Source organism: Hippocampus guttulatus, chromosome 1 (assembly GCF_054856545.1).
Source record: "Hippocampus guttulatus isolate MCC_2025c chromosome 1, RoL_Hgut_1.0, whole genome shotgun sequence".
Taxonomy (NCBI): Eukaryota; Metazoa; Chordata; class Actinopteri; order Syngnathiformes; family Syngnathidae; genus Hippocampus; species Hippocampus guttulatus.
In genome coordinates, this window is record NC_141261.1 from 18505619 (window position 1) to 18529295 (window position 23677).

At 42.5% G+C, this 23677-nt stretch overlaps 2 protein-coding genes and 1 long non-coding RNA gene across 3 annotated transcripts in view; 2 read left to right on the top strand and 1 right to left on the bottom strand.

Moving 5' to 3' along the window:
• The first annotated feature begins 9791 nt into the window (after positions 1-9791).
• On the top strand, positions 9792-13036 carry LOC147210763 (DNA-binding protein D-ETS-4). Its single transcript, XM_086116296.1, has 4 exons — positions 9792-9999; positions 10077-10189; positions 11714-11870; positions 11988-13036. Exons 1-4 carry the CDS (start codon positions 9792-9794, stop codon positions 12293-12295), a joined length of 786 nt encoding a protein of 261 aa, XP_085972422.1. The 3' UTR covers positions 12296-13036.
• On the bottom strand, positions 12148-21405 carry LOC147210764 (uncharacterized). Its single transcript, XR_015101434.1, has 5 exons — positions 21006-21405; positions 15029-15096; positions 13496-14953; positions 12238-12305; positions 12148-12162 (listed from the first exon to the last, which is right to left on the bottom strand). It is a non-coding gene; the product is annotated as an uncharacterized LOC147210764 (long non-coding RNA).
• The window catches only part of tead3a (TEA domain family member 3 a), a 36112-nt gene continuing 25708 nt past the window's right edge, over positions 13274-23677 (top strand). The window contains exons 1-3 of the mRNA XM_086116282.1: positions 13274-13339; positions 13514-13554; positions 17155-17332. The gene's annotated coding sequence lies outside the window, so the exon portion shown is untranslated. The remainder of the gene's footprint in view (positions 13340-13513; positions 13555-17154; positions 17333-23677) is intronic.

A 23677-nucleotide genomic window follows, 5' to 3' on the forward strand; every position in this document is an offset into this window, starting at 1 on the left:
AGTCCCACAAAACCTCCTTCCCCTTATTGCATTTGTTGCTCCAATACTGACCCAATCTAAGTTTGTGTGTCATCATTCTTGTGTCTCTACATGTGAATTTCAGGGTGGGACGATTGCAAGCAGACCTTGTGTGCGCGCGCACGCATGTGTGTGTGTGTGTGTGTGTGTGTGTGTGTGTGTGTGTGTGTGTGTGTGTGTGTGTGTGTGTGTGTGGACTCAGCGGAAGAAAACGAGACACTGCGCTTTTCTAGTGGCGGCAGGTGTGTTCTTTTGGCTTTTCACGGGAAACCACCTGAAAGGCAACAATAGGTTGCGCACCTTCCATCCTCCCCGCCTCCATCTTTACCCCGTCACTCTCTTCCTCTCTGCATCTCACAGTACAAAGGAGAAGGAAGGAATGAAAGAAAGGTGGGATTTGGGGGGAGGGGGGATGAGGGATGAGGTAAGGGGACAGAGGAGGGTTGGGACAATAGTGGGCCTCTAGAGATGTGATTAGTCATGGAGTTCAGTAAAGCCCTTGCATCAGAGGCCAGAGTGTTGAACTCATCACCTCAGCTGGAAACCTGTCAAGTTCTGCAATGTGAAACAGCAGAATTATTCTTTTGGATTTGAATGACGTTCTCTTGGACAACTCAGTCAGATATTCCATGACTGCGTGCTGTCGGCAGTCAACTTCTTATGTAAATGTCAGCAGCAGGCATCCACAGAACAGTCACTGCATCAGATGTGTGTGTTTCACAACCTTTATTTCACCAAGGCACGCAATTCACATTCAAATCAAACGCCACACCACCAAAGAGAAGAAAGCAGATCAGCAGGTTAATTGTGCAGCTTCTGCCATGTAGTAGAAAAACATTTAAATTGTGTTTTCTGTCACAATACATCCCTGGCATTGACAGATGAACAGTAACATGTTATTTGTAGTGAATAAATGACCATTACACTACTGTACACCCCATTTACTGATGCTTGGGCTTTATCTGTAATGAACAACAGGAAAATAAAATGATTATATTTCTGGTTTTCCTTGTGTGTTGTTGAAAAGGTTTGAAACGATTTGGCTGCTATTTCAGGAACACATGACCCAATATTGTGCAGTGGTAAAATCAACCTACTGTACCCAGAGTAAAGCTTCGTTTTGCGTTGATTCTTTATTTTTTATTTATTTATTCCAAAAAGGCTGAAAGTGATTTTTACGGATTATCAGAATCAGAATCAGAATCATCTTTATTGGCCAAGTATGTAGAACACACAAGGAATTATGATACGGTGAAATAGTCAAATAAACCCGACAGGTCTACTACACCTGCCAAACAACGAAGAGAGTTAGATGCTGAATTCTCTTTGATGCTGTTGGACTGGCACCGCAGTCAGCGGTGTGTGGTTTTCGATTGGTGTGTCCTTTGCTTGTGAATGTTGCAACTATAATTCTGATCTATGAAAAATTGATTGACCCAGATTGAGTAGACTGATCCCTGTGGCAAAGGCTGCATCATCATCATCACCATCATCTGTGCACATTCTTATCACAAATCAGGTGTGTGTTTGTGCACCCTTGTGACGATTGTGTGAGCTTCTTTTGTTGTCAGGCTCACTTTAGCATGGTGGTATCGGCCATGACAGGATGGAGGAAGACAGATGAGGAATGTTAACAGTGACTGAAAGTGCTGGGTTGTCTCCATAGGGTTCAATCCATGCAGGACGCAAACGGGGTTCAGAAAAGCAACACAAAGGCTTCACATTAGCCACAGAAAATTCCAATCATCTGACTAATGCCCAGCAGCAGAAGTCTTGCACCATGAACACACACACAGAGAAGAGAACAGACTGAGAACACTCCCCTCGTTAGATCAGAATCAAATCGTACATCAACTTGTAACCTGCTTGTTCGGGTTCCAGATCATAAGTCAGAATTAGACGACAATATGTCGCCATCTTCTGCCAAAGCACAGAACAGCATCACTATCTGCAAAACCCTCGGTGGAGATGGATGTAAGCGTGCAAGCGGTCCAATTTCACGGATCTACATAATCATTTTTTGACACGTTATTGTTCACAGTAAACTTAACCCTGCAACAAGTCATGGGAAAAGGACAGAAGGACATAAAACTGAGTGGCATTGGAAACCATTAAATCAACCTCCAGCAGCATTTGGCAGCTACAATTTAGATTAGCTGAGCTCTCCTTTACTCGCATTGTGTGCTCATGTGTGGTAAATATATCGTGTGTTCAAAATAAATAATACAAATTCATCAACTGTTCATCAACAAATCACACATTCCTGTGTGTGTTGTTATTTTGACAACGCATAAGCATCATGGTAAATGAACAATGCTTCGGTAGCGCTTCAGTTAGTCATACAGACAACGATGACACCATCCTCGAGCCACAGAATTTACTGTGTTCGGTCATGTAGTGCACAACATAGAACAACCTGCCACCACTTTGAACTCAAATCCACTGTGGCACCCTGGTGTCCTGGGAGAGATCATCAGAATGGTTGCAGAAAATGATCCAGTTCCACTTCACGTATTATACAAATTATTATTATTGATCGAGCAACGCTTGCAATTGGCATGTAATGCAATGCTCTTCCACTAAATGGCACAACGTACTTACCATTCACCTGTGTATCCACCTGTTGCCATTCATCCAATAGAAGAAGTCACGGCTATCTGTGTGTGTCAATATGTGTCCAATTAAACAGGCTCACATTTCACGATGATTAAGGAGATGTATGAGTAAATTCAGAAGGGATCATCAGTATTCCACTATTCATATTTTCTGTGACTTTTTTTTTTTTTTTTTAGTGGCAAGCCATCTGAGGTTTCCTCTCGGAAAAACGGATCCCTTGTCTCAGTCAAGTTTGGGAAATACTGATCTACTGTGATTTAATTTCACTCCCAAACTGTGAGTGACCGTCTCTTTCTTATCTTACTGTGAAAGCGGATGATTTATTTGCAGTCTTTGCATGACTTTGTGTGTTATTCTGATAAGGCATATGTGAGTGTGCCAGTGTCGTTTATGAGTGTTTATTGAGACCACATATTATAGAGTTGCCTGCTCATGGTCCCAAACAGTCTTCCGTGGGAATGCAAAGTCCCACTAGTTCCCAATCCCTTTCCTTATCTCAAACTTTTCCAGTATGAATTATGTATGCCCCCCACCCTTTCCCCTACACCAGGGGTGGCCAACCAGTCAGAGACGTAGAGCCGATTTTTTTTGCTGTGTTACTGCAAAGAGCCACACACACACACACACACACACACACACACACACACACACACACACACGTGCGCGCACGCACGCACACACACTTTTTTGCCCAAAGATCGACTTTTGGAGAAACCAACCTACTACGATCGACCCGATCGTGCACATGCAAGCATACACACACACACAAACACACACACACGACCATGCACTCGAGCACCTACGCATGCACACGCCACGACGAGCAACAGCCGGAGCGCCTGAACATAAATGAAATCTGAAAACACAAACACACAAATCTCCACCATTTCCTCTACCCACGGCTCGCGGTCGATTTGGGACCAGTCTCCTGGCTCTTGGTCGATTGCGATCGACGTATTGGGCACCCCTGCCTTAAAAACAGAGGTAATTCACTGAGTAGCTTAGCACTTAGCACTTACCGCCGTTGTCTGCGCATGAACGGGTGATTCAGTCATCTGATTGGTTGCCTTCTATGTCAATCAAGTAACGGGATTGATGATAGGCTGACGTAGTACATTCTGTGTATTAAGCACTGTTGTTTGAATGGCAGCGCCATCGACGAGACGTTTGTGACAATTGTCGTGTGAAAGCCCGGGAGCCGCATTGAACCAGCCAAAGAGCCGCATGCGGCTCGCGGGCCACGGGTTGGCCACCCCTGGCCCTACACGAACACATCTACCACTGCTCAGTTGAATCGGCATTCTATATACTCCAAAGCTCAGGCAACTAAATTGCCCCTGAATATATAATAGTTTTAATATATATCTAATCTGTCCAGGGTATATCTCAAACATTGTCCAGTTCTTTTTTTCAGACACTATCAGAGAGCTGTAATTTAACATGTTTATTGCTGTGGTTTTAATTTGCAGTGGTGTAAAATCGTGCGACAGCTGTCTCTCTTTCTCTATGGCTGTACTTTGGTGTCTGCCCACCAAACAAGCAGATTCCAGGAAGAACAGCACAGCAAGCTTGGGAGAGAGCCGATGGTGATGTTTGGACGCCAACCTCAAGATTTGCATACACATCTGCGACCCGGATAAAACAAGACAGTACCAACACCAGAGCATGACTAATTATCTCTTCACACACGTGCATACTCCAGCCCCCTGGCCTCCGCAGAGGAGGCTGGAGTTGGTCTTTGACCACTTTGCACACACGTAAACAAGCCCACACAACACAAAGCGACAAGCTCGCTGCTTTGTCTCAATCTCTGGGGAATTCCCAGTTAGCTGCACACATACAGGTGATTTGCTTATGTTCACTAATCCTGGGGGAGGATGGGGGCGTTGAGTATAACTGTTAACCCACGACACCTGGACACACACATACAGCCACTTTTTCTTGGGCAACTCTTGTCCATGTTGATAAGCCCACTCAGAGGACTTTCAGGTGCCTCAACACCTGACGAACGCCAATGGTCAACAATATGGGTGTGTTTGGTGGTAATTATGATTCCATTTCACCTGCCAAATGGAGACCGTTAACCTTGAAGTGTCTCAAATGCCCGGCAGCTGATAAAATCTGTCTGACTCACAGCAACAACTCCGCATGCTCAGCAACATGAGAAATATGCAAATGTAATTATTTGTTGCCATCATTTTTGCTAAATGAATTATAAGAGGATGTAATAATGACTAGGCGGCCTGGTAGTCGAGTGGTTTGCACGTCGACTTCACAGTGCAGAGGAACTGGGTTCAATTCCAGCTCTGGCCTTCCTGTGTGGAGTTTGCATGTTCTCCCCGGGCCTGCGTGGGTTTTCTCCGGGTACTCTGGTTTCCTCCCGCATTCCAAAAACATGCATGGCAGGCTGATCGAACTCTCCAAATTATCCCTAGGTGTAAGTGTGAGTGCGAATGGTTGTTCGTTTCTGTGTGCCCTGCGATTGGCAGGCAACCGGTTCAGGATGTCCCCCGCCTATTGCCTGAAGACAGCTGGGATAGGCTCCAGCACCCCCCGCGACCCTAGTGAGGATAAAGCGGTTCGGAAAATGAATGAATGAATAATAATGACTACCTTAATTTGTGGGTGACAGAACCTTCAGTGGTGCCGATCGCCACCTCAAGTGGCTCAATTGCTTTTAAATCGAGTTTAAATGCTATGCTTTTGCCCCCACTTGTATGATGAAGCACTTTTTAAAGCTTTTTTTTTCAAATATCTTGTTCTTGCGCTGTACGTTCTATCCATAAACTACTTTTTGTTTCTTCAATTATCTTTGCGTTTAAATGTCTGTAGTTTAACCTGGGTCGTTCAATGAACTTATGGAGAGTAGCATTTTTTAGGGCGGCATCAATCATACGCAGTTTTTCGCTCTTTACGGCAGGGCTCAGTCCCTGCAAATTGGTTACTGCTCAACTCTTTTATACGGTAAGTGAAGACAGGGAAACCAGCTTGTTGCTCATCATTTTGCTGGTTAGAAATAGATTGTTCCAAAAATACAAAGTCAGATTTTTTTTTTGTGTGTATTTCAGGCAACAAGGATCTAATGAAGCTTTGGCTTTATCTCCTTGATTCAAGCCTCCAGGTGCAATCTGGACGATTGCAACTCTAACCGTCGTACAATTCACGGTGGCACTCAGGGTTTTTCCGTACACGTCTTGCAAGTGATTTTTTTTGTTTGTTTGTTTGTTTGTTTGTTTTGGTTTTAAAGCTTTTAAATATTGGCAGTAACCTTTTTCTTCTATAAATATGAAATAGAACTATGTGTTGTACTGCTTAATGATCACTCTTTTTCCTTTTCTCTGTACTCTTATGATTATTCCAAAATGGAGATAATTTTAAATTACAGCGTAGATTCATATTTCATTACTATCATTGTAAAGTTGTGACCGAAGTGTACAGACAGACCTTAGTGTCCCGTGTATGTACTCATTAAAAGTTGGATCCGTGGTAATAATTCAATGTGATGAATTTGTGCTCTAAACTTGGATGACTTCAAATTGGAAAGTTCGTGACATCATTGCTCGTTGAGTTTTTATCATGCCGAGGGCAATAGCCTGGGTATAAAAAGCACTGTGTAAATACCAGCTGCCTCTCCCAATACACTACATACCGTATATCATCAGTCCATATGCTTGCACTGCGTGGTCACGGTGCCCTAAGCAGGTGCTTGATTCCATTAATTTGAGAGCACGATGTGACGGTAGGGAATGAACTGTGGTTGAAATGGCTAGCGATATAACGGCAGCTTTAAATGTAAGCGGATTGGGGAAGTCCCTTGATAGCACACCCAGAGTGAACTGGTTTGTAAAATCCATCCTTTCATTTTCTAGCGCGTATGCTGTTCAGGGTCACGAGCGTGCCGTGGTCTGGTCCAGCCGACGCTGGGCAAGGAAAGGGGAAATACCCTGGACCGTTCACTTGTCAGTCACAGGGTGCATGTAGATATACAAGCACCACATTTTCCTATATGGACTATTTAAAAGTCGTCAGTGATGCTAACTTGCATGATTCGCAGGAAGCTGGACTACCCAGAGAAAACCCTCCCGAGTAAGAGGAGAACATTCAAACTCCACACAGGAAGGCTTGATCTATCTAATCCATCAAATGTAATCTAATTTACACCCACTCGAGGTACGAAGAGGTTACTGGGAACAACATTGGGTCCATGTGATTTTTTTCAAAAATCCCAACGTGAAGAAGATAATAACCACCATTCGGGGGGGTTGGTATCAATTTAAGGAATATATTATTCCGTTATGAATCTTATAACTTTTCTAACATTATACCCATTGTTCATTTTTATTTTGACAGAGGTTTTAATTTAATTCATATGTTTTTAGAAAGCCATTGGATTTCATTGTGCAATGAAACCTAACATTGTGGCTGGTCAGTTTATATGAAAAATATTTTCAATAAAACACAAGCAAGTGAGCATTCATTTGACCTCAGTGTGAATTTAGTGAGCACTACCATCCTCATTACTTGTCCTTAACCTGAGCAAGCCTTAATTAGTCGAACCTCTCCCGTGTGTACGCTTTTGTCCAAACGTGATTGGCCCGAGTGGGTGAAGTGAAGGAGGATCGGCCTACCGAGGTTATAAGAGAGGTGCCACCTCGGTGGCGCATCATACAGGTGACTGTTTACTTTTTGATACATGAGGAGAACACATCAGAGGAGGACATTTCTACCGGGGTGAAAAGGTATGGCTTCTGATGTGATGTCACTTTTGAGCCTTCACAAAATGATTGGAGTAGCGCTCACTCCCCTTTTCTCTTTCCAGGCTAACCTTAAATTTTGTTGGCTGAAATGGAGACAGTGAGTTCTATTTTTTAAATGCATGTTTTTGTTTTTTTTGTTTTTGCAAGTCATCTTATGACTAGGAAAAAAAGTTCTCTGTCGTGATCATAAGGTCTATACAGTAATTTGATATTATATATGCCGATTGTACAGAGAAAGAGTGTCAGTTACAAACACAGTTACCTAAATGTTACCTGGTGGGTGCAGTGATGCAATAACGCAGATTTGGTAGTCAAATTAAAATAAACATGGTTGCAGTGTTTCTGGCTGGCGAATAGCCACTAAGCAAACAAAACCTTGGACCAGGTTGATGCGACACACACTCACTACTATATGTGGACAGAGGTGACAAAAATACTCACACTGAATTGTGGGGAAAAAAACTCCCAAAACAAACAACTGTACTCTGGTATTCAACTCCTTAACAATGACCAAAAAAGAAATACACTTGGCAATGTACTTAAGTCTAAAAGTAAAACTGAATTTTTGCTGTTATGCACTGCACCCAGTTTCATCACTTGGGATACCGAAGGGGGTGGGGGGGTCTTCTTCTTATAAACTTTAATAGTGCTCATAATATATACAGATATATCTTTTTTAAATTTATTTTAATACAAGCTAACATTGGCTCAGACTGTTATGCTTTCAAAACAATGTGTTCCCCTTAGTTTTACTAATGACAACAAAAAAAGGTTTTTAACAACCAAATGATAACAACTGACAAAATACACATGATCTGTATGTGTTTTTTTAAAAAAAACACACAAAACAAATTGAATGCCAAAAGCTGGTACTTTTTAGGCCGACACCAATAACATACTTGGAGCCACCTGCGCCAAACTCTTCTCTTAAAAAAGATCATCAGCGAGGAATATCTTGCTTTTCTAAATGTAGTGCATCAGCAGCAGCAGCAGCTCGCTGGTTCACGTATAATTCCCACAGGACGTCAATCATTAATCAATCTGGATTTCAACTAGGGCCTGACTGATATTTTTTTTTCTTATGCCAATGCTGGTGCCAATTTCCTTACCAGGATGTCATTAATCCTTGTGTGTTTGCGTTGTCAATAGTTGGATGTGTGTCATATTTAACACATTAGTGTTTGATTTATGATGCACCATATTTGTATTTTCTGATGTTGGTTTTTTTTTATTTTTTATTTTTTTAACAAAGCATGACTTTAACTTATTTGTTAAAGAGTGACATTGAGGTCACTTCCTTGCACAATTTTTTTGGTCACCTAAGTACTAGTAAAAATTCAGATTTACTTTGATTTGAGTGACAGGTCCATCGAATGACCTTAAAAATTTCATTTATATAAGTTTTTAAGGATACAAGTTAACGATATCGGTTTTAGTGTAGTAAATAAAGAGACCTTTGTTACTTGCATACAACTGCTGTAAATAGCGACATGAGTACATAAAGGTTTGTTTGGTCAGTTTGGCCGATGTTTGAATGGCCATGATTGGCCGAGTTAATCTGCTGGATGATTCATCGGTTGGGCCCTAATTTCAACCATTGCAAATTTTACCTCTCTATTTGCATCGTCATGCGCAGCTTTTGAAAACATTAACAAGCCCATTTTGACCATGTACGAAGGGAAAAAAAATCGTATTTTTAATATGTAAAGAGTAGAGGCAAAACGCCATCAGACAGATGAAAATGAGCAGGTAAAGTACAGATACTGTACCTGAAAATGTTACCTAAGTACAGTAAGTACCATATTTTCCGCACTATAAGGCACACCTAAAAGCATTAAATTTTCTCAAAAGCCGATAGTGCGCCTTGTAATCCGATGCGTCTTATACTGTATTTGGATCAATATTCTGATTTCCTGGACGTAGCATTTTGAATGTTCTGTAAAGCGCTTTCTTCCAGCTGCAGTGATTGTGAAAGCTCTATATAAATAAAGCTGTATTGTATTGTATTTCCTTTAGCGTAGCTCCATCTAGTGGATTCATAACATAACCGCAGCCCATGTTTTGGTTTCTATGTGGTGCGCCCTACATATGAAAACACTTTTAAAATAGGCCATTCATTAAAGGTGCACCTTATACTCCGAAGCACCGTATAGTGCAGAAAATATGCTATTTTACTTTGTTACTTCCCACCCCTGCACGTGGATGGTGTAGTACGTTCATGGTCTGTAACGTTTAAGATGCACACTCAGCTAAGATTGGCTGACTAAACTAATCACTCGTTATATTAAGAGAGTACAGCACGGATCAAAAACTAATACGGCTTCCGGCAGCACATTGAAAACAACCCCCTCCAGCCTTAATGACACGTTCAATTTCATGGTCCCACTTTCCCTTTGGCAGATGGCTCATGTAACTGAGCTCAGGCTCAGCGGCGGTCGGGGCTCTTGGGGCGGAGCGACGCCCTCATCCTGTCCGGAGGTTGACCTGGAGGTCATCGAGGAGTATCTGCAGGAGCATTCACTCGAAGTCCAGCCTGCATACATGCATGCCACGCCTCTGAGCAATGTGGTGCAGTACGTCCACTCCCACCACAGCACCAGGATCATAGGTGAGCAGGCGCCTGGCACAAAAAGGAATATATGGGACAGTGTGTCAGTGTAGCTTCATGTACTTGCCTCTGCACAGAGAATAACTGGTCAGGTCAGCATGCCTATGAGTGGCACTGCGGTGCTCCTACGAAGGAATATGAGGAGCAAGCTCCACCCCCAGCCTGGCCCTGCTCCCATCAGAACCAATGGGTAAGGGCAAAGTCTCAGACCTCCACTTAGTCTATAACATTTGCACCCTGCAAAATCAATGCAAATGGCAACAAGAGCTATGCTGAGCTTAGACTGCATTCAGAACAACCTTGAGCTCAAGAGAACAATGTTGAACTCGGTCATATTAATTACCATCTGACAGATACAGTGTATGTCAATTTTATTGAGACAGTATCAATTAAACAAGTTCTCTCAAATCATTTCACACTGCTCGTACATAAAAAAAAAACCAAAAAAACTACAACAAAAACCCAACTAAGCCCAAATTGTCTGAACAGGTGAGGCCAGTTAGAGACCAGTATCGTCATCATAGGGCTGCTTCTGTTGTTGATATGGCTGTTTGTGCGCCCATTGTTCTCTCACCTCAACCCCTCTATCTTGTTTTCTCTCTCCTTCCACCCTCTGTCCCTCTTCTGTTTCTCCATCTCAAACCAACGTCTAAGGCAGATGGTCACTCTGTCGAGTTTGGGTTCTGTTCCAGCTTTTTTCCTTCACGGGTGTTTTTGTTTTTTCTTGCGTTCGTCACCAAGCGCATGATCATGTCGGGTTCATTTGGTTTTCTTATGTTTGTATCTCTAATTTATGAGGAGTGTGGTTCTTGAGGTGTTCAATGACTAAAGTGCCTTGAGGTAACTTCTGTTGTGCATTGACACTAAATGAATAAAAGTGATTGCATTGCGGTGTGTGGGAATAGACTAAATGTCCTACTTGGTTTTATTTCATGTTTATTGTATTTCCAAAACCACTGCTTTTCACGAAAAACAAAAAATAAAAAAACACCATCTTTCTTAAAGTTGATGTCTATCTATCTATCTATCTATATACATATATATATATATATATATATATATATATATATATATACAGAGAGAGAGAGAGATTTTTTTTTTAAGTTGGGGAACTACAAAGGGGACAACTGGTCATGTAAACTCTTATTTCTTTGCTGAAAATGCGGGAAAGACAATTTTCACATTGGCAAAGCTTAAAATATTTTGCTGAATTGCCCATTTTATGATTTTATCGAAGTTTGTGACCTTGAAATATTGCCAACTGTTTTTTTTCGTGTGCTGTTGTGCATCAACATCAACGTAACACTTCTCCAGAATCATGTTTCAATCGCCAAATTTGATTTGATACAAAATGGATACTCGTTTATCACCTGCTTTCATTGATTGGAAAATTACAGACACGTTGCAGCCTATCAGTCTGCGCTCACACACCCCCTAAAAAACTAAAGACTTTATTACTTAACAAAAGCTAAGCTCAGTGATAACATCATCTTCCCAAACTCACTTTCAAATCTTGAGTCTGCAGACCATTACTCTCTCCATATTTGTAAAGAAAAACGAAGTTGACCATATTAGAAAATATGATGATTCAGCCCGGCAACATCAATCTTTAAGTAATTTTGTCCTCGTGTAAATGCATATTGTAAATTCTGCCAATGATCTGCTGCTGAAGGAAAACCCACCACTGACTTGTGTTTGTACACGTTTGCTCTAGGATCACGTTGCCTATTCGGATCAGGCGATTGTGTGTATCGACTCAGACTCTCAGTCCAGTTGCTCGCAGTACCACGAATATCACGATGCCCCTTCTCCAACCTCTAATGGCGGAGGCAGACCCGACAAAGACCCCTTGCTTCTTGCTCCATTCTCGGGTACAAACACTTCTCATGTGCAAATCTCTACCCCCTCCGTTTTTTTGTATGAAGCTTTGATTTAGTCATACTCATTGTCCCCTCATGATTTAACAACATCCCGTTCCTCTTTGACAGGAAAGAGGAAGGAACGGTTGTTCCAGTTCCTGTTCGAGATGCTGCAGACGCCGTCAATGCGGAGCTGCATCTGGTGGGTCCAGTCCTCTTCGGGCACATTTCAGTTCTCCTCCCAAAACAAAGAGTGCCTGGCGGAGATGTGGGGGCGCCGAAAAGGGAACCGCAAGACAATGACCTACCAGAAAATGGCGCGGGCATTGAGGAATTATGCTCGCACGGGCGAAATCAAAAAAGTGAAACGGAAACTCACATATCGGTTTGATGAGAAAACGCTGAGAGGCCTCCAAGGAGATGCCAATAAGGTGTAGAGTGGAAAGTCTACACGAAGCAAGATATGAATACTGAGTATTTGAGAATCACCAAAAATTGTGACATGAGGAAATGTAATGTAAATCTGATAGATTGTCTCCACATATCTACTTTGTAAGTAGAAACTCTTACCCTCCTGATAATCATTGTTTCCTGTTCTTCTGCTTCTGTAATATAGGTGTGTTTGTCTGAAATTTAGAAATATTTGTGGCTATTATCTTCTTCTTTTAATAATTACGGTGATTATATTAAATAATTTTGGGATTGCTTGTGCAGGTTTGTGTTTGTGCAGCTACTTGCACTCACTCAATGGACTCATGAATATCTGACAAAAGTGCACTCTACATCTACAATATAAGCATGATGACATTGGTGTCACCGAGTGAACTACATTGATTTGTACTGTATTTAAAATTCATTAAGGGATTAATGTAATGTTTAAAAATATCGTTCAATTATTTTGAATTCACGGTTCATAAAAGATCATCAAAAGTTATACATTGACAAATTCCTAAAGAAATGTACAACTTTTGACAGTGTCTTTTAAAATCATCTTCACAAGACCATTGCAGAAGTTTTCAAAACAATTTGAATTCTGTGGTTTTCCTGTTCAACCTTCGTCTTGTAGGAAGTAAAATAAATGCCCACATGTCAAATGACTGTCAAATCGAAGAATGATTTTGCTTGTTGGTTTGTTTGCGGCTGTTGTTGTCATTTTAAAACACAAATGTATCGATATCATGTCAACGCGAATAAAGCATTGATCACGACTTATTTGTCATATCGGCTGCTGAATCTTTTTCTGTTCTGACAGGCTACGCAAGGACAAAGTACACTTTCAAGCTTTCTACACCTGAGGGCGCCCAAGACTGCTGTATCAATTAAAGAGTCGCCACCACAGGCAAATCTGTTATCCATAAATACAATCGTACGTTGATATGGTCGCCATATTTGATGTGGAAAAGTGAAGCGATCGATGTCGAATCCTCATTTATAAACAGTTTAACCCCGAAAACCAGATCTCACGAGTTAAGCTTTCTCGGGTAAGATCTAACAATGAATTTGAATTGTATTCAACTGCTTGGTTATGATAACTTCATTTTGTTTACTGAATTTGCTGACATTGCGGCTAACATGAACACCCCTCGTGAAGCCAGCCGGTCTACTTTGTAAATACTGTTGTTGGTTGTTTAACTAACCTTTCTCTCACATTGTAGGTTTCCCAAAGGGCAGAGGAAACAGTAACAGCTGTCAGAAGGTAAGGATTTTCTGCTCGTCCATCTTGCTGTAATAAGTTAAATTGATAAATCACAGAATGTCCAAACATTTAAGCAAGATCAATTAAATAATAAATGTTTGTGCTATTTATTCACAAAGCCCACATTTCATAGCTACGTTTCAAGAGCTTGTTAACCGGTTGATTTTTTTGAATATAAAAAGTACAATACTCATCATCAGAGTGTTACATAACTTGATGTTTTCAAGACTCATGCAATTATTCGTGACATACTAGTACGTACAGCCAGAAAGTATTTACATAGTCAAGTCAAGTCAACTGTATTTATAGAGCACTTTCAAACAGCCATCGCTGCATACAAAGTGCTGTACATGGAGCAATTTAACATGCACAATAAACAGTAAGACAAATCGGCAATAAAGACAGTAGAAAGCACCAAACAGTAAAACCAAGAACAAATGTAAGTCATGCTGAGTCGAATGCCAAAGAATACAAGTGAGTTTTGAGGAGGGTTTTGAAGATGGGCAGCGAGGAGGCTTGCGAAATGTTCAGCGGGTGTGAGTTTCACATTTCATAATGTAACAGCTTCATCCTAACATGACATAATTTGTTTCCCTCAAAATTCTACACACAACTCCCCATAAAGACAAAATATTAATTAATTTATTTCTTGAGAATTTATTGGAAGTAAGGTCAACTCATTTGAAACAACTTTATTGTCATTTACAACCTGAATTTTAGTCACATGAAACCTACAATGACGTAAAGACGTTTTCCATGCATTACTCAATACTGTATGTAATCTCGTTGTTCCTCATCCGCTGGAATTAATGTTTTTCTCATCAATCTATGCCAGAAATGTATATTGACATGCAAAACAATTGAATGTGCTTCCACAAGAGGGCAGAAGGCAAAATTAACCTGTGCTCCATCTGTTGCCATTCATCCAACAAAATAGTAGATTTGTGTTCAACTAAACAGGCCCAGATTTCAAATTTGTGAGTTTAGTACACTGGCACAACTTCACATCCAGTCTAAATTATATACATTTTGTGACATTTTTGTTGGGTGCTGCGCCTCGAGATTTTTAAAATATAAAATGTGTCCTCCAATTCAATAGCGGTTGGGAAACCGTGCCGTATTTATTCAGTTGTTTGTGAGCTTCTCAAGGAAGGCAATAGACTGTATAGTTATCACCTGAGCAGGGTGTAGACCCACTAACCAAACTATACAACCTACTACCTCACCTTGACAAAGCCCAGTTCAAATACACATCTGCCTGGCAAGTACCGGTAACCTAATACAACACTTGGGAGCAAACACAGAAATGGTCACAACCGTCCAGGTACGTTGCGTGCATGTGTTCTGATTGGCCAGTGCAGTTGTCACTTGGGCGATGATTGGCTGAGTAAGCTGTCTCCTTGGGAAAGACAGTAGATTGTATAGTTATCTCAAAAAGAGGCTACACAACCCTCACAACTATTCAATCTACTACCTCAGGCCCAAGGGCAGCATTCATGTTGCCTCACATGCTGGCGCCATCAAGGTCACACACCGGCGATGCTACAAGAGAAACACACATGAGAGTTATCAATTGCTTGAATGCATTCAGGTCCGAACACTAAATTCCATCATGCTTTCCTTCTAAATTACCTGACATATTCATGTGAATAACAGTAATATGAAATTTCCAAAGATTTTAGCAAGTCTTTGATTTAAATCGTAGTTCAAAGATATCAAAGACATAAGCACACTGACAGGAGAAATGTGTGAAAGGCAAACAGAATACACACTCACTGGCTTCCTGTGACTCGAGCATGTGATCGAAAGAGAAAGAAAGAAAAAAATGAATCGCCTCTATGCCAGGAGCTCATTTCCGTTTTTCCAAAAACGGAACTCATTCCAGCGGGCTATCCCTGTGCTGCTTCTCACACAAATGTAGACACACACACAGACACACAAGCACACTTGCAAACATGGCTGCAGCCAGCTGCCACGGATCGAATACATGGCTGTCGCCAGCTGCCTCGGATCGAATACAGGGCTGGGATTCAACCCCCCAAAACAAAACAAGGAAATACAAAATGGCGACTTTTGCACCGGCCATTTTAGGTCTGCAGTAAAACATTTTTTCCCATTCTGGCGTCGTCTGATGCTGTTCCGTGTCGAGTGATGGACACTCGTACTTGTGCCAAACGGCAAGGCGAAGCCAACTCATTCAGTTGAAACAGTCGCACATCAAGGACGGGCTGGTAATATGAAAGGAAAAAAATTAATTCAAGTCGAGAAATGTCCGCGAGGTAGGTGACTTGCATAAATGAGCTTACAGCCTGACGTAGGTCCAGACCAGCCCATCATTAACGTCCCTAGACTCTTTTTGTCTGATTTGAGAACCAGACAGGCGTAGGGTGGAGGGGGGGCGGGGGGCTTCGGCATGGTGCCCATCCCTTCAACAGTGCCAATGGCACATTTGTAAGCTCTGTTTGGCCAAAAAGAAAACAGCCCCTGACTGGAGTGGACAGTCTAATATTGATGATACTGATAAATATGGCTCAAATGGCTGAATACTCTGCTTCTGGGTTAGTTGCATGTTGGCATCACAGACCAAAAACAACTGAGTCGCTATCGCAAAAAGGTGCCTTTCAGACTCAGGGACTCATGCAAAATGATCACTATGATTCTGAAAATCGAATTTAAATGACCAAAATGGTATGTCTGATCAAATACCTTGTTGTGGACAATAAAACCATGTAAAAATGATTTTGTGTCATTTAAACACTTTGTAGTTAGCAGAACACTGGGTGGGACATGTCAAAATCACATCCAAATGAAAAAAAAATGGTATAAAAGAAGAGGAACGCATTTTAGAAGACTTATTATTGTACTGGAATCTGTACAAATGTTTGCACAAAAACAAAATGTCGCATGTCGCAGTGTTTACAGAACTAAATATGGACCGGCTTCTCGTAGCTCATCTTTTTATCATCTCATATTGCTTGTGCAGCCAAGTGGGAGGAAGTAGAAATATTATGGGGATATGAGGCGACCATCCTTGATCTTTTCATTTTCTGGAGATGTCTCCTAAAGATGACATCATGTCACTGCCCCGCATAATAAATGAACCATCTGCGTGGGTGAATTACTACTGTCAGTAGTCTCCCCTCCCAAGTATTCTCCAATGCCTGCGCTTTTGATGATGTGTAGGTCAGATGTGTATGGATGAGCGGTCATACCTCAGATGCATCGCACGCATATCCAATTGAAATCCACATACAAAAGAAGCCCAAGTTGGATTTGAAAAAAATCGAAATTGTACCATCCCTACTACATGGAAAAAAAAGATACGTGTCGCATAAGGGCAAAAAAAAGAAATGGAGCTGTGGTGTGAACACAGCCAAACATAAATCATTTCGGTTCTGGGTGTGTCACATTTATGTAAACACACAAATAAACTCATAAATCAGGAGACACCCAAAAAGCAGTCAGCAGCTGATCAAATGAGTTAGAGTCAAGGAAATAGCTGCCAGTCTTCCCAGTCATGAAGAATGCTTGGCACAAATACAAAGTGGTCACCAGACGACTACAAAAGAATGTGTCTCTGTCACTCTTTTGGTCTCACAGTTTCTCGCCAAGCTTGATGCCAAGAATGGGCGATGTCTGTGTGCCTGGCAAAATTTCAATGAGGGAGGAAGGAGGCAGCGAGGCGGGGGACTTGGCAGACCGTTGCGCTCCAGAATACGTTGAATGAAGAATTCCCACAGTTAAGATGATCAAAAAAGGATTCATCTGGCTCGTCTCGGTGTGTATCCAAAGTCATTTTCCTAATTGTACTTTCTCTCAATCTTTTACGTTTCCTATAGTACTGACACCGAGTTCCCCGAATGCCCGCTTGGCATGGTGCTCACACTTAATGCTCTTTAGCTCCCCATTAGTCAGTCCCAAACACAAAAGAAAGCATCAGCACACAAATGCATTTTCTCAACCACAGTGGCACAGTTGTTTGACCTGAACCGTCAGTTTAGCTGGGCCTACTTTACGACATATTAATTGCAAGGAAATGCCTCTGATGCTTTGAAGGCTGAGAGATATAAAAAGTGCGCCTACGTGAGCGGGGCAGATAATGTGCAGTTAAAAGCGCCATTGTGTCCTTTATCGCACTGTCCCACCATCTTTTCAAACATAGATAAGTCGGTACAGTATTCCTAATAGCTGCTTGAGCAGAAGCTTGATTGGGATTGAACCAACAAGTCGACAGCGTCGACGTTTAACCCTTGAAGTTGGCTGACCGTTAATCACATGTTTTCTGTCATCTCATTTTCCAACTGGCCAATTCACACAGGAGCTAGAAGTGGCCTTTCGGGGTTGTCATGCGCTGTGCGAAATGTCGGGCCAACAAAGTGACAGTCATACATCTTCATTGGCCCAAGAGGGTGACAAAAGTCTTGTAGTGCAATGTATAGAATAAATAAATCAAGTTGAGTGGAGTCAAAATTTCAAGCCAACAAATGTTGAATTGCCCAACATTTTAAGTTGGGCAATTCAAACAAAATATTTAAAGTTTTGCAGTTGTGAACATTGTCTTTTCGCAAAACAACGAAATAAGAGTTTACTGAACTAATTATTCCGTCTTGTGTCCCTCAACTTAAAGATTGAAGTGAAAACAACTCAGCAAATTGTTTCAGAGCTAACAACTTGCTTCCTTGTGTTAACTCTCACTGTTACCATAAATTACGTTAATTTATAGCTTAAAGTTGTTCCAAGTTAAATTTCTCTTTCAGCCACAAAAAAAAAATGTGTAGATGAGAACAGCAGTTAGCCTCGTTTGATTCGGCTATTTGGATCACCACTCATCTTAAAATATTCATTCAATATTCAGCGGGACCGAAGGCCTGATGGCATTGAACGAGTGCAGCAGAATAAAGTTCCTTCTTCATTGCCAAAACGTTACATCCAAGAACTGTGGGAAAAACGTTCATTCATATCAGACAACACATGACACTATGTCGTAACACTTTCGCATGATGGCATACGGCTGAACTATGCGACCAACTTTTCTCAAAAATTCGACCAGCAGTATGCAAGTCCATCATCAAATGCAATTGAAGCGAAAAAGTAAAATGGAAACAGTGAAACAGATAAATGCTTAATTTTGCGGAACCAGAATACAATGTCTTACAACTCGCTATGCTACGGAACACAAGATGAAATCGGCCCAAAAAAAACCAAGTGCAGGGTTCCAACTATTTACAACTACATTCACAATAATAGTGAGCTGTACTTGAAAAACAGCTAAAAGAAGCTTAATATACCTGTTTGTCGAGATTTGTCTTTTCGGGAAAGGTTGGGGACCGCTCTATGGTGCTGAAAAATCTTTGAGATCATTTATGAATTGGTTCACCTCATCACATTTTAGTTGGCTACAAATAATCTCAAATCGTTCAATTCCAAAAACTTGGCAAGTTAATGTGCAACATCATTGGTTTTGTAGAAGAATCTTTCTTTCTTCTCCATCGCGCTTGGAGAGTCCTTTGCTGATATTCTTATCAGCTGCGCGCTTACACTTTGGGATGAGCTTAATGGATTCATCGGTTGCTAAGAATTCTGTCTTAGAGGAATTGAGGCCAAAAGGAGCGCACCGCTTGGCTTCACCCAGCAGAGGTGCTGGTTTCTGCACCAACTGTATCGTATTTTATTCTACCACTGATCACTTTAGCGCCGCTTGATACTTTGCACATTGTCTCACAGTTGTCACTGTGGTACCACGGCACAACGGTTCACTTCCATACTTTTTTGTTATGTCCTTGTTTATGATGATACAAGTGCAGCGTGTTCTACCAGAGACAAATTTCTTGTGTGTTCTACATACTTGGCCAATAAAGATGATTCTGATTCTGAGTCAATCTCCCAAAAGCCAATATGATTTTTGTTGCATCCGCGTTATGGCTACTTCCTTGGGCGACGCTGGAATCAAATATTCGACCATTCAGAGAGAAATGATCCAGATTATGAAATATAATCAGAATAAGAATAAGATCTCAAAAACATTTGCTTCATGTTTCTCACTGACCACACATCATTATGCATACAGATACGCAATTTCATACAATGCTTTGACATGAACTGAATGAAACAGCTGCAGCTTCCTGTGTGGCACCGGAACCTTCCTGTTGCCTTGCTGTCAACAGCAACAGGTCAGCCGAGACGTCAGCCAATAAGTTTCAAGTAGGAAGTCAGTCAGATGGCCTCAAGGAGAAAGATAATGAGGAAACGCACAAAGTTCGTTTGAGGATATGCGAGGAGGCGGGGAGGGAGCTCTCCCTCTCCCATCTCTCTTTCTACCTCATGCACCCGTGTTGGCTGCGCCTTTTTTCTGTCTTTCTCTCATCACTCTCACAAAATGCCTCCCTGATAAAGGAATTCGTTTGCATCCTAACGTCTAAACAAGCCAGAGATTGAACACGTCAGGCTGATGTCATACAATCTGGACAAATAGGGCGAGGAAGCATGGCGCCTGGCCGTATCTCGCGATCTAAAACACGTGGCACCCTGGCGCCATCTTAGAACCCAACGCTATTGAGATATTAACAAAAGGCTCAGAAATGCAGATTATTAAAAGTACCGGTATATACATTGCCCTTTGTTTTTGTTCTCATTGAGGTAGCAAGAAGCCATCCAAACGCTCACCATCAGCCTTGGAAACATGCAGAGTGGAGTCCAAAGGCAGTTTTGCTCATCTTCCCTTTTCTTCTTCTTCTTCTTCTGTGCCAGCGGTGTTCAATCCGCCTCAGTTTCATGATGCAAACCATCACCATCATCCACGGATGATGTTAAGACCAACCTTCCATATCGCTGCTTTCGAAAGACTGTCAAGTTGTTCGATTGTACAACGCAGCAACATGTTTGTTCCTTCACCAAAAAAAAAACAAAAAAACATTTTCCCTCAAAGGCAAAAGTGCAAACATTGCGTGAGGGGGAACGAGAAACGTATCATAACGGCTCACACTGACAAGAGTCCCAGCAAGCACCTCAGTCGTCCTGCGTTCACAAGAGTTAAACTGGACCTTAAAGGAACGGGAATATTGATGTTTGGTCACCGCTTTCAAAAGTTCACCAACAGGACCCATACCGTACTTGCGCCCGCCATTCGACGGCATGACACCTGTTCGCTATGGAAAACCACGGAAAGATTGTTCACCGCTTGGTCCCAGAGCAGAAAGAGAGGCGACAACAAGCATGAGGGAGAAGAGCCAATGGTGTTAAGGGACGCAGGGAGGGAGTCCAGGAGTCCCTCTGAGCTCGACAAAAGTTTCTCCTGCTTTGCCCATCGAGCGAAAATGGCGACGTGCGGCGTGGCAGCTGACGACGGCCGACACGTTTACAAGCCCAAGATCATGATGAGGAAGTAGAAGAGCAACGTGACAGGGCAGTAAAATAGACAGCGAGAGGTGTTTCAGGGGAAAAAGCAAAAATACCTGCAGCCTGTATGTGAGCGACGACCTGGGCCGGAGGACTGGAGGAGAAGAGGCCCATGATGGCGGGAAGAAGGTAAAAGAGAGGAGTGGAGCACACCCTCTAAGAGCGACACCCCTTTTTTTCCCACAATCCCCTCCTCTTGACATGAGTGTGTCTGTGCATGCACAGGGTGACACGCAGCCCTACGAACACACCTCCAAAAATGAGCACCGGCAACTCGAGCGTACGCAGAATCGAGGGCAGGGCGCCGAACCAAGCTCAAGGAAACGAAACCGAGACGACGACACAACAGACGCGAGTTGTAAACATCTGCGTGGTCAATTTTGCCAGGCTTTGGATCGCCCTCTGCTCTGGCCTGCGCTGTGTTTGCCTCCGTCTGCCAGCCCACTTTGGCACCGCTGCCAAGAGGGAAAGAGAGCGAAGGGAGGGCGGCTATACACACGCAGTAAGAGGAAGGGAGGGACACGCTGTCGCGAGAGAGAACGAACAGAGAGGAGGAGTCGGCGAAAGGGGAAGCGTGAAAAGAAAGTCTTACAGTAAGAAGTCACATGAATTGTCGTGGGTAGATGCAGGGACGCATCACAATGGCGAACGCGGCAGCTGGGTCGACCGAGTGTTAATGGTCAAATGCACGCCTCTGGCCTTGTTCTGTCCTTTCGCACCGACGGACAGATGGCGAGAGAAACGAGCCGGCACCATATTGTTCACCCTCGCCATGTTTGCTAGATGCTAGAGATGCTGCTTTACGCGAGAAACAAGAAACAGATGGACATTTGCAGTCCAGTCTGCCCGTTACTCCAGTTTCACGCTGCCATTGCCCCAATTCACTCAGAGTTCTTTTTAGAGGCATTCATGAATGGAGTCAATATTCTAAAGAAATGCCCAATTTCAGGCGCTGCCCGTGAGTGATCTCAATCATTGGTGAAAACAGAAAGCCACCTTCTCTGCGCCTGCCTGTGGGCCAATGGCGGGCCATGAAGCACACGGGCTGACCAATGTCAGCTCACAGCCGAGCTGACATCATTTAAAAAAATGCAGAAAACAGGAAAGGACTCTTTTTTTAACCCCTTACTTTTGACAAGCACCTGAGGACGGCACTTCTTTGGAAGTACTTCACGACAAAACACATGCACACACCCCCCCCCCCCCCCCCCCGGGTTCTCCCAGTCCTCACTCACCCAGGAAATAACAGGAATAAAGCAATGGTCCGGGTTCTCTGCTTCAACACCACTTGAGTCTTTTCTTGGAGATAGGACACACACACACACACACACACACACACACACACGTATAGCTGTAGTGTACTCAAATACACATGTGGAACTAACAATCCAGTTGTTCCATGGAGGCTCAGCTCACATTCGGGCAAGAGCTCGGACAGCCCCTCCGACCTGACGTCACATCTCCTTTGTTGTTTATGAATTTATTTCTCTCCTCAGCTGAACTCTCTGAACCCAACGTACCCACACTGCTCCTCCCCTCCTCTCCTCCAGTCCTACAATTACTCCCCGCCAAAGAAGGCAGGCGCATACAGTACGGCTATAACAGGGGATAAGTGCAACGGCAGAACGTGGGGGAGGAAAAGGGGGCTCAAAAGTGACTTTTCCATGCTCCGTGTCTTTCTCGACGGCTGCCTCGCGTCTCTTTCTGCTGGCGTTGTAAAAGTTTCAGCTGCATGGCAAGCTGGCCTCTTTTGGCACTTGTTCAACGGCTGACTCTTCTGTCCCTCTGCAAAAAAGAGAAGGCGGGGAGGACAGCTATGGTGACAGCTGGACTGGTATCGATTGTTGTTCTCAGAAGCCAGTTAGCGTTGCTAATTCATACGTGTACAAAACAAAAGGTTTGGGCATTCCGTCTGAATTCGGATGGATCGAAAATTCAGCATTGTGTGTTGGGTTGGATGTCAGTGAATGAAAGTCAGATGTTTTGTCCTTTAAAAAAAGAGTAATAGTCTGATGCCTGGACCCTTTGCTGCTCACAACCAGTTCACACAGGGACACGCTTGCTTTCTTTTTTCAAATGAATTTTGCATGCTCTTCCCAGATAACAAGCAATTCAATGGAAAAAAAAATATGCCTTTACATGATCACTGAAAGCAATATCATTGGCATGATAAAAACAGCAACAGAATTAGGTTGGTTTCCTCAAATTTGGAGAATTTATTGTATTTTAAGCCTGTAACAAAAATCAATTTAGCCAACTATAATTTCATGAATTCATAAAGTCAGGGGAGGTTGAACTACTGTAAAAACCTGATCTCCACTAATGCCTTTAGAGCTCACAGGGAAGCGAAAACATTCATCATGTAATTTTGACATGGTCATCATAAAATTAAAGAGTTGTATTTTTTCTCTTTTACTTCCATTAAACTTACAGTATATGTTACTTCAGTACGAGGCCACTTAAAACTAAAACTAAACCACGGTGAAAATTATTTCTAACCGTCTGCTGTAACTTTTGTTTACCAATGACCTGGACAGTACTGCCCTCCTGTGGTTGTTTGTAAGCTAAACAACTCTAGAGGATGTCAACTGCTTGATCTCTTCTCTCAACTGGCCTTTCTTCCACACTCCTGTTCTCCTGTCGCCGTTTTTTTCCCTTTCTATCCTTATCCTAAAATAATTGCATCTGGTAAACGCATAAACTAAGTCTTAGCCAGCAGCGTGACTTT